At 40.7% G+C, this 17,347-nt stretch overlaps 1 protein-coding gene across 1 annotated transcript in view; it reads left to right on the top strand.

Moving 5' to 3' along the window:
• Ankrd13c (ankyrin repeat domain 13C) overlaps positions 1-17,347 on the top strand; it is a 66,480-nt gene that overhangs the window by 23,445 nt on the left and 25,688 nt on the right. The window contains exons 3-5 of the mRNA XM_004671369.2: positions 7,244-7,348; positions 14,444-14,529; positions 16,419-16,464. Of these exons, the coding sequence (XP_004671426.2) occupies positions 7,244-7,348; positions 14,444-14,529; positions 16,419-16,464 (237 nt within the window). The remainder of the gene's footprint in view (positions 1-7,243; positions 7,349-14,443; positions 14,530-16,418; positions 16,465-17,347) is intronic.

Raw genomic sequence — 17,347 nt, 5'->3', positions numbered from 1 at the left:
ATGCTGAGGTAGGATCCCTGTGAGTTTGAGGCCATCCTGAGACTCTATAGTGAATTCCAGGTCAGCCTAGGCTAGAAGAGACCTTACCTGGCAAAAAAATAAAAAAATATTAATAATAATTTCACATTTGTATCCCTTGTTGAAGAGAGTTAGAGGAAATCCTCTGCTAATCTTTATGTGATTTAAAACTTTAGAAAATAGCCTGGGAAGATGACTCAGTGGGTAAAATGCTTACCAGGTAAGCACGAGGACTTGAATTCTGATCCCTAGCACCTATGTAAAATGCCAAGTGTGGTGGAACATACTTGTAATCCCAGGAATGAGGTGGAGACAAGGAATCTGTGTAGCTTATTGGCTAGCTCTAGGTTCAGTAAGAGATCCTGTTTCAACAAAGAAAGGTGAAGAGCCACTGAAGATGTCTATTGTCGAATTCTGTCCTCCACATGCGCCCCCAAACAGGAGCACCCCTCCAACATATGCATACACATGCCAAATAATAAATAAATACAATAAAGCTTTCACCTTCACTTGGCTATTTATTTTTTTCAGGTAGCGTCTTGCTCTAGCCCAGGCTGACCTGGAATTCACCACGTAGTCTCATACTGGCCTTGAACTCAGAAATCCTCCTATGTCTGTCTCCCAAGTGCTACAATTAAAAGGCATGTGCTACCACACCCGGCTCACTTGGCTATTTTATTAAGCAGATTTTTATAATTTTAGAAGAATTTAATTTCTGAAAGTTGAGATTCACTAATTGCTAAATATTTTTAATATAAGAACAGTTTTGTCATTTTAATGTAGGTCTTCTATTTCTCTTACCTTACAAGTGAGGTCTTTTGTACCATAAGGAATATGCCAAAATAAATAAATAACATAAAAAAAAAAGAAAAGACCATTGCAGGTAAGGGATTTACAGGATACATTTAAAGTCAGAGATGTCACTGTGTACTGTGGTTTAACTACCTGGTTTTCCACTGGTCTGCAAAGTTATCTTAAAACATATTAGTTGGCCATTTCATTTTTTTCACCTTGTTTCTTTTTTTTTTAAATTTTTTTTTTGTTTATTTATTTGTTTGAGAGTGACAGAGAAAGAAAGAGGCAGAGTAAGAGAGAATGGGCATGCCAGGGCCTCCAGCCACTGCAAACAAACTCCAGATGTATGCACCATCTTGTGTATCTGGCTTATATGGGGTCCTGGAGAATCAAGCCTCAAACTGTGGTCTTTAGGCTTCACAGACAAGTGCTTAACCACTAAACCATCTCTCCAGCCCTTCACTTTGTTTCTTATTAGTCATTGCTAATGTTACTAAGAGAACATTTAGCTGATCCATTTCTCTCTCTTTTTTTTTTTTTCCCCTCAGAAATGGCCTGGTATGTGGTCTTCATGTATTTAGTGATCTGATCTGGTCCTGTCACTGGCCTACCTGTGGTGGTCTGATCTAGTTTTGGTATCTGGTCTACCTCTGTTGGTTTAACATGGTTCTGGGTCTACCTGTGGTGGTCTGATCAGGTCTTGGTATCTGGTCTACTTGTGGTGGTTTAATGTGGTCTTGGTATCTGTTCTGCCTGTGATGGTCTGATCTGGTCTTGGTATCTGGTCTACCTGTGGTGGTCTGATCTAATTCTGGTAACAGTGATCTGATTTTGCTAATTGCTCATCTACTTCCTTTGAGTTAGGCTGTTCTGCAGGGCCTATGGCATATCAGAAAGCACAGGCAACTTATGTAGCATAGAAAATAAATTTTGCCTTATTATTCAGTAATTTTGCTTTACAAATGTTGTAGTTATCTTCTTGTTTCTGAGACAAAACACCCAATCATATGGGAGATAAGGGTTTATTTCAGGCTTACAGTTACATTATGGCAGAGAAAGCATGGCATGAATAGGAAGCTGCCACATATCTGGGTGGAAATAATCTTAAGTACTGGGCTCGAGCTGGGCTGTTAAGCCTCAAAATTCAACTCAGGAACACTCCTCTATCTAGTATGACTCCACCTTCCAAATTGCCACCAGCCGGAGACTGAGTATGAGCCAATCACAAATACATGAGGCTATGGAGGCTGGGAAACTTGACATTCAAACCACTGCAAACATATATATTATTGTTCATCTTGCATTAAAAAATATTTTAAGTTTTTCTTGCTGGCGATTTTTTGATTTTTAATGCAGGCATTCACATAATTGAAATAAAATAGGAAAAGATAAATATAGACACTGTTAATAGTATCTTTCTTGTTGTTGGGACAAAATACCGGATCAGAAGTTGCTTGTAGAAGGAAAGGGTTTACTTTAGCTTACAGTCAGGTGGGCAAACTTTCATGGCAAGGAAAGCATGGCAGAGCAGAGGTGGGTATCACATGTTGCCACAGCAGCTGGGAGGTAACAGCAAGAGTGAGCAACCTAGTGAACATCCAGCAGAGCTGTGCTACTAAATCTCAAGCTTTGCTCCAGTGATAACTTCCTCCAGCAAAGCTTCAATACCCAAAGGCTCTGCTTGCTGAGGATTGAATATGAGGCTTAATACAAACACATGACACTTAAACTACCATAGGTATTATCTTTCCACTTCTTGTTCCAATGTGATTAACATAGCCTGAGGGACATCTTTCATCCCTTACCCCTTAATCGTAACAAAGGATCTTGGTTTGTATTCACTGAAGCAGAAAAGGTAGCCACAGTACATTGCTATCTTTTCACTCTTAAAATCTGGTGCTTGCTGTTCTCAAGCTTTCAGTCTGCCTTGTCTCAGCGTCTGAGTGCTAGGTGCGCAGAGAGGCATGTGCCAGCATGTTGTTTCCCACCCAGACATGCTATTACATGCAACCTAGTAGTAGGTTTTTGGAGGAGATAGGGTGTGTTTGTATTCTTTTAAGTTGGCTCTTCATTATTCTTCCCATTGGATCTGATAATACATGTTGAACTTGTTGGGTGTATATACATATTTTTTTCCACACTTCTGTGTAGGTAAGGATCTATGTATCTGAACACAAGGCTCATCTGTTTAATTCTTTAGTCATTCCTTTTAAAAAGTGGGATATTGGGCTGGGGAGATAGCTCATTGGCTAAGGGCACTTGCTTCCGAAGCCTGCTGCTGTGAGTTTCAGTTCCCAAGTAACTCACATAAAGCCAGATACACAAAGTGACAAGTGTGTCTGTACTTCATTTGCAGTGGCAAGAGGCCCTGATGTGCCCATTCACACACACTCTCTTAAGTAAATAAAAAAAGTTAAAAAAAAATTTCAAGTGGGATCATGGGGGGCTGGAGAGATGTTTTAGCAGTTAGGGAGCTTGCCTGCAAAGCCTAATGAGCTGAGTTCAATTCCTCATTTCCCTTATAAAGCCAGATGCACAAAGTGGTACATGCATCCTGAGTCTCTGCAGCGGCTGGAGGTCCTGGTACACCCATATTCATTCACTCAGTCATTTCTTCCTTTTTTTCTTCTTTCCTTCCTTCCTCTCTCCCCCCCCCTACCTCCCTCCCTGCAAATAAATAAGTTTTCTTTTAAAGTTTTTGAGGTAGGGTCTCACTCTAGTCCAGGCTGACCTGGAATTCTCTATATAGTCTCAGGGTTGCCTTGAACTCACAGCAATATTCCTACCTCTGCCTCCCAAATTCTGGGATTAAAGGCATGTGCCACCAGGCCTGGCTGTTAAAGTGGAATGTTAATTCTCTACTGCATCTAGTGAATACTGATATACTTATTGTCTCTGTCATAGGGTATAAGCTTTTTGGTGGAGAATTGCCCTCCTTCATGTTTTATGTCCAGTACCTGGGAGTTAAAAATACCAGATAGTGTGTGGGAAGCTAGCTCAGTGTTAGAATATTTTTCTAGATTTGGTCCCCAGCACCATGCAAAAACATATTCCTCCCTCTGCCCCACATGGTATATTGTAGGCACTTGGTAAATATCTGCTGAATGTGAGGTAGTGAATGCTGAGCACATAAGTGTATGGCTACTCTGCCTAAATCAATCAGTCAATCAATCAATCAATCTATCTTTGTTTCCTTCCCTCCTTACTCCTTCCTTCCTTCCTTCCTTTCTTGTTTCCCTCCTTCCCTCTCTCCCTCCCTTTTTCTTTCCTGTCCTGTCCTTGTCCTTGTCCTTTTCCGAGGTAGGGTTTCACTGTAGCCCTGGCTGAACTGGAATTCACTATGTTGTTTCAGGGTGGCCTTGAACTCAAAGCAGTCCTCCTACCTGTATACCTCCTGAGTGCTAGGATTAAAGGCATTCACCACCATGCCCAGCTTTTGTTTAAATTTTCTGAGTATCAGTTTAAAATTATTTTTGCCTATTAATGTATATTTTAATTTTCTTTCCTTTTTTGATATGGTTTGATTCAGGTGTCCTCTGTAAGCTTATTTCAGAATGCTTGATCCCTAGCTGATGGCAATTTGAAAATTGGATCTTTGTTGGGGCTTGTTGTTGGGAATGAGCTTATGTAGCCAGCTTCCTTCTGCCAGTGTTGGCACACTCTCCTGCTGTTCATGTTGGCCAGGAGATGTCCAGCCTCTGCACATGTCATGTTTTCCCCTGCTACCATGGAGCTTCCCCTCAAGTCTGTAAGCCAAAATAAAACCCTTTCTCCCATCAGCTGCTTTTGGTCCAGTACTTTCTGTAAGCAGCGAGGAGCTACCTGTTACATTTAAATTGGCACTAAGAAGTGGAGTTGTTACTGCTAGAAACCTGCCTGTGTGGCTGTTGGCCTTTTGGGACTGATTTGCACTAGTAATATGGAAGGATTTGAAACCTTGGCCTAAGAGATGCCTTGCAGTGCTGTTAAGTATAGCTTGATGGATTGTGATCAGAATTGAAAAGACCTGAATGCAGTAAGAACTATTGGCTGTGAGATTTGGCTGATGAGGATGAGAAAGAGCTTTGTCAGGATGGGGCTAGAAGTAGTTTGTGTGAGAAACTTCCTGCATTTTGCCTGCCTGCATTTTGAGAACTTGTGTAGGGTCGCATTGCTTAGAAATAGACTAGTGTGCCAGACATGGTGGTGCACATCTTCAATCCCAGCACTCGGAGGCAGAGGTGGAAGGATTGCCGCAAGTTTGAGGACACCCTGAGACCACATAGTGAATTCCAGGTCGGCCTAGGCTAGAATAAGACCATACCTAAAAAAAAAAAAAAGGTGGCGCAGGGGTTGGGGGGGGGGATGGACCTGTGTGAGCAGAAGGATATGGCACAGAAAGAAGTAAAATCTTGGAGTAGAAACTGCTGTGTTTGATAGATTACAACCATTGAGATTGGGCCAGCAGGAAGAATGCAAACTCTTTTGAAATAAGGAGCCTGAATGTTGAGGATTATTTTGCTCTTCAAAGCAGTTTTATTCCCTTTCCTCTCCCCTCCCTGGATTAACTATTTGGTAGCCCACCTGGTACTTTGGAGTATAACTAATCCAGGAAAGAGTCATTGAATTTGTAGTGTGGTTTTGGTTTTTTGGAAATGGCCGTGGGCAATGTGAAGCAGGCTTGTTTGGCCATAAGGATGAAGCATGGAGCCATGAGGATGAACTGTGGTTTGCAGTGGAGACCCCCAGTAAATTTTGAAATGCTGGTACTGTGAGACAGATACCAAGGATAACTGCTGCCTTGGGATGCGTTGTTCCCCAGGTTGTGTAGCCTAGCTGGAGGGGTGGATTTGAATTCCAGGGACTCATCACTGGTTAGAGTTGTTGGACTTGGAGTTACAGAATTTAATGTTTTTCCTATTCATTTAAAATCACGTATTATTTAAATTTTTCCTTGTTATGCACAAAGCCAGCTTTTGCAGTGTAAACGTTTATGTTATTGTGGGTTTTTTTTTGGTGGATATATGGCTTAGTTAAGAATTCTTGGACTACAGGGATGTTTGAACAGTACTGGGATTGATAAAAACTATGGGAACTTTTAAAGTTGAACTGAATTCATTGCGTTTTATATTTATGGCTATCAGTTTATGGGGGTCAGGGGTGGAATGTGGTGGTTTGATTCAGGTGCCCCCCTAAACTGATGTGTTCTGAATGCTGAATGCTGAATGCTGAAGCTGATGGCAATTTCAGAATTGGAGCCTTGTTGGAGGTATGTTGTTAGGGGCAGGCTTATGGGTGTTTTAGCCAGCTTCCTCTTGTTAAGTGTTTGGCATGCTTTCCTCCTGATGTTGGCTAGGAGGTGATGTCCAGCCTCTGTTCATGCCATGTTTTCCCCTGCCATCATGGAGGTTCCCCTCAAATCTGTAAGCTAAAATAAACCTTTTCCTCCTACAATCTGCTTTTGGTTGGGTGCTTTCTGCTAGTGATGTGAAGCTGACTACAATATTGTGTACACATGCTCATGTGTGAGTGTGGATGCCATGTGCATACCATGGCATACATGTGGAGGTCAGAAGAAAGTTTCAGGTGTTGGTCCTTGCCTTGCACTTCCTTTGAGGCAGAGTCTCATTGTTCACTTCTTGCAGTAGGTGTGGTGGTATTACAGAAGCCCCACTATATTATCCAATTTTTATGTAGTTGCTGGGGATCTGAATCCCCGATTCATGCTTGTACAGGAAACACTTTTATCTGCTGAGCCATTATCTCCTCACTTCCTTGTTAATGTGTGTTTTGGTTGTTTGCTCTTAATTTTTTGAGGCAGGGCCTCATTGTAGCCCAAGCTGACCTGTAATTCACTCTGTAGACCCAGGCTGGCCTTGAACTCACAGTGACCCTCCTACTTTACCTCCCATGTACTGAGGCTTTGTAGGTTTTTTTTTTGTTGTTGTTTGTTTTTGTTTTTGGAGGTATGGTTTCGTTTTATCCTGGGCTTACCTGGAATTCACTATGTAGTCTCAGGGTAGCCTTGAACTCACAGCTATACTCCTACTTCTGCTTCCCAAGTGCTGGGATTAAATTTGTACACCATCATGCCCCACTAAAATTCATTTTCAGGGGCTCACTCTACCCCAGGTTGACCTGGAATTCACTGTGTATTCTCAGGCTGGTCTTGAACTCAGTGATCTTCTTACCTCTGTCTCGTAAGTGCTTGGATTAAAGATGTATGCTACCATGCCTGGCTACATGGAGACATTCTTAAGGTACTCTTGGAGACAATTAGTAGGAATCATACTTTCAGAGAGAATCCATTTTCTCTTAGTAGGATGGATGCCTTTGATCTGAGGATCTGCAATAACATGATTATATACATAGGAATTTATAAAATAATTATACACAGTATAATTTATCTCACAGATATGTTAATTTGGTTTATGAAACTTTTATATTGCAGAATGTGCACATTTACTTTTGGCTCACAATGCTCCAGTGAAGGTGAAAAATGCTCAGGGATGGAGCCCTCTGGCAGAAGCCATCAGCTATGGAGATAGACAGATGAGTAAGTAACATGAATTGCTATTGTTTAATGTGCTAAAGTCACACATCATGCATTTAAAATATTTCATGTACTCTAGCTCTCCATACTATGAATCTTTGCTGTGATCTTTAAACTCATTTATGATTTGAACTACAACATTGATGAGATTAAAAATTATTGATGGGTACTGGAGAGATGGCTCCGTGGTAAAAGGGGCTTGCATCACAAGGCTGCTGACAGGAGTGCAAGTCCCCATTACCCACATAAAGCTGGAAACAAAGTAAAGGACTCATCTGTATTTCCAGTGCAACCTACAGAATGAGGGTTTAAGCCAGGAGAATCCTGGAGCTTGTGGGCCATCTAGACTGGTGTTCACAAATGTAATAGCAAGAGAGACCCTGTCTCAAACAAGGTGGAAGGAGAGGACTTAACACTCCAAGATTATCCTCTGAGCCTCGCATATGTTCAGTAACACAGGTGCATACACAAACACATACCTACACATAAATAATTTAAAAATTGATGAGCCATATTGAACTGGATGCTTGTCAGTTATTTCCTTGTACTTTACTTACTTTACATTACTAATTATAGGACCTATTCTTCTTTTTATTTTATTTTCTTTTATTTTCTTTTTTTTTTTTGTTTTTTTGAGGTAGGGTCTCACTGTAACCCAGGCTGACCTGGAATTCACTAAGGAGTCTCAGGGTGGCCTTGAGCTCATGGCGATCCTCCTACCTCTGCCTCCTGAGTGCTGGGATTAAAGGCGTGCGCCATGACGCATGGCTCCTTTTTCTCAATTTTTATTAACATTTTCCATGATTATAAAAAATATCCCATGGTAATACCCCCCCCCCACTTTCCCCTTTGAAATTCCATTCTCCATCATATCCCCTCCCCATCTCAGTCTCTCTTTTATTTAAAAAAATTTTTTTTGTTATTTTTGTTCATTTATTTGAGAGAGGCAGAGGGACAGAAAGAGGCAGATAGAGAGAGGGAGAGAGAATGGGCATGCCAGAGCCTCCAGCCACTGCAAACGAACTCCAGACGCATGCACCCCCTTGTGCATCTGGCTAATGTGGGTCCTGGGGAGTCAAGCCTCGAACCAGGGTCCTTAGGCTTCACAGGCAAGCACTTAACCACTAAGCCATCTCTCCAGCCCTCTCTTTTATTTTGATGCCATGATCTTTTCCTCCTCTTACAATTGTCTTGTGTAGGTAGTGTCAGGTACTGTGAGATCATGGGTATCCAGGCCATTTTACATCTGGATGGAGCACGTTGTAAGGAGTCCTACCCTTCCTTTGGCTCTTACATTTTTTCTGCCATCTCTTCCACATTAGACCCTGAGCCTTGGAAGGTGTGATCGAGATGTTACTCAGTACTCCAGTCACTTCTTTCCAGCACTATGATACCTTCTGAGTCATCCCAAGGTCACTGCCATCTGAAAATAGAAGATTCTTTACCCAAAGTGAGAGTAGCATTAATATAAGGGTATAAATATTAAGAGAAGTTCTTATTGGGCAGTGTGATAAGCATAGTATATACATTTTTCCAGACATCAGCAGATGTTATACCCCTTGGGCTCATGACTACCCCTGTTTTAAGTTTTCAGTATCAGGGATGTATTTCCCCCCCCATGGACCGTGCTTCCAGGCCAATTGGAGGGCAGTTGGTTTCCACCATGACAGTCGTGCCACTATTGCACCCGTTGGCTCATTTGGGCTGGCTGGCCAATTATAAGGCTTGCAGTGTCCACTGTTGAATATCTTCACTGGTGGTATCTCTTTCTCCTATTGAACTACATGTAGAATGGCTTCTTCCAGCTTTCTGCCAGCTGGTCTACATTGAGGAGGTTATCAGCTCAGTTCCAGCAGGATTTCTCAGTGGCCTTGCACTCAAGTATGTGGAGCCTTCCGCAGTAGGTTCTTACATTTATTCCTGGTGGGAAACCAAGGCCTTGGCAATGGTCTATAATGTTTTGGGGGCATCAGGGACCTCCCTGGCCAACAACTCACTGGAGTTATCCCATCCCTGACACTGAAAATTTTCTAACAACAATCTATGGCTCCTGAGTGTTCCATTAGGAACTTTACTTTTTAAAGTTCCTAATGTATCCTTTTGGGCAAACTACTTAATTATGGTGTCACCAAAGTTACTTCGGTGGCTAGGTATGAATGTTGCTGGAGGAAGAAGCTGGACTATCTCTGTTCTGGCTTAGTCTTTAAACGAGTGTTTTCAAAACATCAGATATTGCTTCTCCACAAATAATGTGTTCAACTAGCCCACCTCCCTTCCTCACTGTTTTGTTTCATTGTTATATGTAAGTTTTTTGCTTGTACCCTTGGCCTAAAACTTTAAGTTATCTTCTTGCCTTAGCCTCCTGAGTGTTAGGATTACAGGTGTATACCATCATGTCCATGTTACAAATCTTTTTGCAACTCTATCTGGATTGGGAAATTTACAGAACTTTTGTAGGGCTGAATGGAAATACCATCTTTCTGATATACTAGCTTCTTATACTTCATGCTGGAATGATCAGAGTCAGTAAGCACTCCTAAGGATGTTAGTAATTCGGCCTTAACTCAGTGCTTAGTTCTGTGCTTTTGTGGATATGTTTTTAAACACACACACACACACACACACACACACACACACACAGATTCTGAGGATCAAACTTAGGTCTTCATGCTTGCAAGGTAGGCGATGTTCTGATTGAGCTCGCTTCCTAGCCCTTTTCTTTGCTTTTTCATCCCTGGTACAAAATGTGTTCAATGAACTCATCAAGAGTTAACTAAAAATTGTAAAGCAAATTTGAGACCGTCTTAAGATTTTTTTTTCCTACTGACCAAATTTTTTTAAAGGTTTTATATTATGACTTTTATTTATTACAATGTTTCAGAGTATTCACAGTTGTGTAACTTTTTTATTTCTTATTAAAAAAAGGACATGTTAAATGATCGAGCCACTTTAATTCTTGCTGCCTATGACAGACAACAGAAAGGTGTGTAAAAAGGATGGCAAAAGCCGGGTGTGGTGGCGCACGCCTTTAATCCCAGCACTCGGGAGGCAGAGGTAGGAGGATTGCCATGAGTTCAAGGCCACCCTGAGATGACAGAGTTAATTCCAGGTCCGTCTGGACCAGAGTGAGACCCTACCTCAAAAAAACCAACCCCCCCCCCCCAAAAAAAAAGCAGTGAGGGGCTTGGAAGATGGCTCAGTGGTTAAATGTAAAGCCTTACTTGCAAAACCTGTTGGCCCAGTTCAGTTCGGTTCTCAGTACCCACATAAAGGCAAATGTACAAAGCAGCACATGTGTCTGTAGTTCATTTGTAGTATCAAGAGGCCCTGGCATATCCACTCTTTCTTTCTGCTCATAAACAAATGAACAAAAACAAAAAAGTTGGCGAGGCTGGGGAGATGGCTTAGTGGATAAAGCTCTTGATACCCACACCTGAGTACCTGAATTAGAGCTCAGATCCCAGCTAATAGCCATTGTGGGCTTCTGTAATCCAGCATGCTGATGGTGACATGGGAAACTGAGGGAGGAGAATTTCTCAGAAGCTGTGGACCAGCTTGACCTGGCTAATGGAACAGTGAGAACAAGAGACCCTTCCTCAAACAAGGTGGAAGATGGGGGCTAACACTTGAAAGTTGTCCTCTGACCCCCAGGTAGTCGTATAATGACAGAATCCTTTCATCATTCCCATTAGTCAGCTTCATTGAGTGGGGGTTTGCATTCTGGGTGACCCAGAAGTGTGGTGGGATGTACTGTTAACTCGGATGTGGAGAATCTCTTCCTACTTGGGGGAGAGAGATTGTTGAATTTTAAAGTTATTTTATATTTATTTATTTATTTATTTACTTCAGAGTGAGAGAGAGAAGGAGGCAAAGAGGACGAGGCAGATAGAGGGAGAGAGAGTAGGTGTACCAGGGCCTCTAGCCACTGCAAACGAACTCCAGACACATGTGCCACTTTGCGCATCCAGCTTTACACTGGTCCTGGTGCATGAACCTGGGTCCTTCGGCTTTGCCCGCAAGCACCTTAACTGATTCACCATTGCATTTTATGCTCTGTTCTGAAATCTTTACAAAATGTCAGGAGAAACAGATTAGGAGAAAAGTCATTTAGGTTTTGGCAAAGTGTTTTGTTATTTGAGTCTTAAGGGATTGCAGCAGTTAAAAGGCATCTGGTATGCCAGGTGGAGTGTCTATAGAGCATGGGTGTGATAAAGAACCCCTTGTACTGTAGGATGGCTTCCCAGTGAGGACATAGGGCAGGCTTGGGTGGCAGGATGGCACCATCAGTGGGGAGGTTACCACACTGAGATCAGCATTGCATGCTAGTCAAGGTTGTGAGCTCATTCTTTAGTGACTGAAAACTTCAAACGACTTCCAATTAGGGATTGAAATTTTTAGGTAAGTATACTTTGAGTTAGGTAGGTGGCAAATCTTCAGAGAAAAAGAACTGGACCAAGTGTGGTAAGCTTGACTTGTTTCTATAGGCAGGGTGTGGATGGAACATAACTCAGTGAGGGCATTGACTGACAGTGGAGTATTTTCCACATGAGAAGGGTCAGAAGAACTGAGAGTAACTGCCAGGTCTATGATGAATAGATTGATGGCAGTCTCATTAATTAATGTATATACTATAGGGTCACAACAGATTTAATTGGACATAAGTAATTATGAAGTTTGAAATTTTTAAACTATTTTTATTTATTTATGAGAGAGAGAGGAAGGGAGAGAAAGAGAATGGGTGTTCCAGGGCCTCTAGCCACTGCAAATGAACTCCAGATGCATGCCCCACCATGTGCATCTGGCTTGCATGGGTTCTGGGGAATTGAACCTGTGTCCTTAGGCTTCACAGGCAAATGCCTTAACCACCTAGCCATCTCTCCAGCCCCGGAGTTTGAATTTTTATGGTACATCCAGGTGGAATGATCTCAGGAGGAAGAGGGCCACTACGTACATTTAAACAGAACAAAACAGTAGGGCATAAGGCTGAAAGCTTTTAACCAAATCAAAAACCTTGGAGGCAGAAGGAAAGAAGCAAATTTGTTGTGGCTTATAAGTATGGTGGTTTGAATAGATGGCCCCCAACATATTCAGGATTTCATTATAGTTTGTGATTTAGATCTGTAGTCACCTGACTGAAGGAGGTGTCACTGTGGTTGGATCCTAGGGTCCAGCCCTTAAGGTGTGTAGGTGGATCTTAAATTCCAGGGTAAAGATAGGCTGAGTGCTTGAGCTCTGCCTGGAGTTCCTAGTTGCTGGTGGTGGCTTGTGGCTTTTTCTCTCTCTGTTTGGACCTGTGAAAGTGGCCTAGCTTCTTCTGTCATCATGGAACTGCCCCAGATCTATAAGCTTCAATAAGTATCCCTTCCTCTGTAACTGCTTTGGTTTGGAAGTTCATCCCAGCTGAATTCTTATATTAGGCAGAGGTCTTGAAAATTTTTGTTTGAAAACAAGGTACATTGAGTAAGTATTAGATTTGAATTTGTAGCAGAGATAACTACCCTAAAAAGAATTCTTAGGCTGCCTATGGGTAATGTAGGTTTTTTGTTTGTTTGTTTGTTTGATTTTTGTTTTTGAGGTAGGGTTTTGCTTTAGCCCAGGCTGACCTGGAACTCACTATGTAGTCTCAGGGTGGCCTTTAACTCAAGGTGATCCTCCTCCTACTTCTGCTTCCCAAGTGCTGACATTAAAGGCATGTGCTATGCCCAGCTGGTAATGTAGTTTTGATGTGTTAAGAGTCATATCAAGCAGGAAGGCTAGTCATGTTCACAAATATGACTCTAATTATCTTCATCATGGTTTTGAAAGTTATTTTGGGACTTCTGTATGGAAGGTAACTTTCAGAGCCTCTTGTCTAATGATCAGCATGTCATTAAAAAAATTTTGAACCTGGGTGTGGTGGTGTATGCCCATAATTCAGCACTTCAGGGTCTGATGTAAGAGAGTCATGGATTTGCAGCCAGCCTGGGCTGCATAGTATGGCCATTCATTGCCCTCACTCAAAAAAAGAAAAAAAAAAAGATATACTTGAAACCAAAATGTTGTAATAGCCTTCTAATGGGAAACAGATATAAAATTTATAAGGACAAAACCTGACCCTGGTTCCTTGTTTTCTCTGTCAGTGGACAATTGATCCGTTGAGCACTGATATGCAGATTAGGTTAATATTTGTGAATTTCTTATCTAGGCCACAAAGCTAATTAGAATAATAAGTGACCCTAACATCTGTTTCTACTGTAAGACTAGACCTTCAGTAACTTAAACATGCCCCTCACTTTGGCTTTTTAGAATGTAGGCGAGCTTTACCTGGACTTGTGGTTGAAAGAAGAGTAGCTCTTGCTGGCTTTCCTGTCATCTCCCTGAGTCTTTCTTCCTGGGTGGAAAGATGGCTGCAGTCATCACTGACTGCTTTTACAACTTTACAGCATGTGCTCACAAGCCACTTCTACCCTCACTGCTACCTGTACTGCTGTTGGCAGTACATGTGTGAAAGAACACCAGGACAGGAGGAGGTCAGCATGAACATTTTCAGTCTTTTAGCTTTTTTATTTTTTAAGGACTTTTCGGTTTTCTAAGGCTTATTTCATTTGAGTCTAATTATTTCTTATTTTCAGAAATGTTTGGGGTTAGCTCACTTCAACAAAACAATCTTAGACTTATTCTAAAATAATGAACATCTTAGTTATTTAATTATAAGGGATCATAGCTAAATATTAAACACATATGCACACATGCTGTGTATATAAAATCATTGGTAGTTTTTTGTTGTTGTTGTTGTTGTTTTTGTTTTTCAAGGTAGGGTTTCACTCTAGCTCAGGCTGACCTAGGATTCACTATGTAGTCTCAGAGTGGCCTAGGACTCAAGGCAATCCTCGTACTTCTGCCTCCTGAATGCTGGGATTAAAGATGTGTGCCACCACACCTGGCAGTAGTTTTTGACAGTAAAAATTACTAATTTAGTACCTGGGGGTATAGTTCAGAGGTATAGGGCTTGCCTACCTCAGTGGTAGAGAGCATGAGGCTCTTTGGGGCTCAAGTATTGGGTGGAAGAAACATTGTTGAAAAATTACTAAATTACTAATTTTTTCACTTAAACTTTAGTTACAGCTCTTTTAAGGAAGCTTAAGCAGCAGTCCAGGGAAAGTGTTGAAGAAAAACGACCTCGATTATTAAAAGCCCTGAAAGAGGTAGGCTGTATTTCTTTGCTATTTCCTACTTAAAGATTTAAGTGTAGCTTTAAGTATTTAAAAAAAATTATGAATTATTGGGCTGGAGAGATAGTTCAGTAGTTAAGGTCCTTGCATGCAAAGTCAAAGCACCCAGGTTCAATTCTCTAAGACCCATGTAAGCCAGATACATAAGGTACACATGCATTTGGAGTTCATTTGCAGTGGCTGAAGGCTCTGCTGTGCCCATTCTCTTTCTGTGTCTGCTCACCCCCTCTCTGTGTCAAATAACATAAATAAAGATTATGAATTATTAAATCTGTTTAGGGAGAAATCATGAATTAGGTGTCAGAGGAGAACTCTCCTCCTTGCCCTGCTGGAAAGGGTGAGCAGGGATGGAGAAAATATCCACCATAGGCTTTAAACACTTAAAATGTGTTTTATTAACTTATTTGCAAATAGAGGAAGATAGAAGAGAGACAGAGAAAATGGGCATATCAGGGCCTCTAGCTGATGCACATGAGCTCCAGACAAATGCACTTCTTTGTGCACGTGCTTTTTGTGAGTTCTGGGGAATTGAACTGTGGTTGTTCTGCTTTGCAGGCAAGTGCCGAGGCTGAGCCATCTCTCTAGCCTAGCTTTAAACATTTTTAAAAAAATTTTATAACCATTTTCCATGATTATAAAAAATATCCCATGGTAATTCCCTCCCCCCCCACTTTCCCCTTTGAAATTCTAAACATTTTTAATACAGCTAAATTTCTACCAGTTATTAAGAGTCAATAAATAGTTCAAATTATGTTTAAATTAAACAGTAATTGAAATTACAGTGCTGTGGCTATAAAGTAAGGATGTGTTCTTGGTAAAAGAAGAGAGAGTGCTCTGAGAGCAGAAGGGGTGAGTTGTGGGTGGTGGCAATGCTTTTTCTTTGCCTTCAGTAGACGATGGAGCCACTGCCAGAAGGAGGAGTTGGCTTTTTCATGGATAACCAGAATCCCTGTGTCTATCATGGAGGAGTAGGGTCTCACTGTAGCCCAGGCTGACCTGAAATTCACTATGGAGTCTCAGGGTGTCCTCGAACTCACGGCGATCCTCCTACTTCTGCCTCCCGAGTGGAGGTTTTTTTTTCTTGCTAGCTTCCCATGTGCCTGTGGTGACTGAAAGAACCAAGGTACGGAGAGGACTGCCTGAGATGGGATGATAGCTTGTCTTCTCTTAGGGGTGTTATTTCTCTTTTTCTTTCTTCTGAAAAATATGGGAAGAATCAAAACCAACTGTTTTACTGGGTTTAAGTAAACTTTTATTTTTTTATTGTCTGAACTAAGAAGGACTAACTTGCTGGTAGCTTGTATTTCTAGTGTTTTACGTACAATGAAAATTGATAATACTTTTGTAGTGAGCTTCTCTACTTTCTTCAACTCTCATGACATATTTCAGCTTTAACAAACTGATCAATGCTTCATAGAAAAGCATTCTGTTGCAGTGGATTATTTAGATATTGTGAGGTAGAATGAATTATGGTTTTGATTTTATTTTAGTTTTTGATATTATTTTAAAGATAATGCCTGCTCTTACTTTGCTTATCATGAGAAATTGAATATTTACTGACATAAGGTTTTAAATACCTGTCTGTTTCAAACATATTTTTTGTGATTGAAATTTTTTGTTACAGGCCTACAGTGTTACATACTGCCTTTTGTAATTAACCACAGTAATATATAACATATTAAGATATAACCATATTGTGATTTTTTGCCAGTTTCAAACTCCAACATTAAGAATAGTTTTTCTGTTGTTTATAGAACTGTAATTCTATCAATTAGATGTTTATTAGAGTAAAATGTTAAGTAGTATAAAAACTGTTGACTAAAGTAGAACATTTAGTAAATATTTCATATTTTACTTCTCAGCTAGGTGACTTTTACCTAGAACTTCACTGGGATTTTCAAAGCTGGGGTAAGAGTGTGCTATATTTTACTATAAAATATGTATTTATGTAGAGATGCAAAAATGTTAGCATAACACATTTGATACTGTTCTAAAAATTTTCAGTGTTGAATATGATTATAAAAGCTATTTAAGCTTATAAAAGATATTTAAGTATCTCAACCTGATCAGCAACTTTAATAATTTTTGTTTTTAATCCAGAAAGTAGAACTTAGACTAAAAATGACATCCATATAGTACAGTGCCTCACAGGTGACCAGGCGAAACTTGTGTCAGCAGTCATTCTTGTCTGCTGATTCCTTTTCATCTGGAAGTCTCCTTGTATAGCAGTTCAGCCATGGATATGAAGTCCATCAATACTTATTGCTGTCTACTCTATCAAAAGCTAATATTTTTCTATTGCTATCTGAAAAATCAAACAAAAAACAAAACCTACCAGTGTTTTAAAAAACTGATTTGTAGCTGAATGTGGTGATACATGCCTTTTAATCCCAGCACATGGGAACGGAGGCAGAGCTAGGACCATCACATGTTTAAGTCCAGCCTAGGACTACAGAGTTAATTCCACGTTAGCCAGGGCTAGAGTGAGAACTCTACCTTGGAAAAAAAAACAACTGATTATAGGTTTTGAGGGTATAGATTACTGGCATAGTTAGTTTTCCTAGCACACACAGAGTTTTGGGTTTGATCTCTCTAGTACAAACACCACTACATCAAAGTAGCAACTGGTTGTATAACATAGGGTTAGGGTTATTTTATAACTTAGGTTATCTTAGTTCCCTAATCTTTGGCTAGTTTAATCCATGAATTACTGGTTTATTCTCAGATTCTACCTATTCTCAAAGGGTTTTGTTTTTGGTTTTTGATTTTTCGAGACAGGGTCTTGCTCTGG

This window comes from Jaculus jaculus, chromosome 19 (genome assembly GCF_020740685.1).
Source record: "Jaculus jaculus isolate mJacJac1 chromosome 19, mJacJac1.mat.Y.cur, whole genome shotgun sequence".
NCBI classification, from domain to species: Eukaryota; Metazoa; Chordata; class Mammalia; order Rodentia; family Dipodidae; genus Jaculus; species Jaculus jaculus.
Note: the sequence above shows the minus strand (reverse complement) of the source record. Positions and strands in the feature narration are given on the sequence as shown.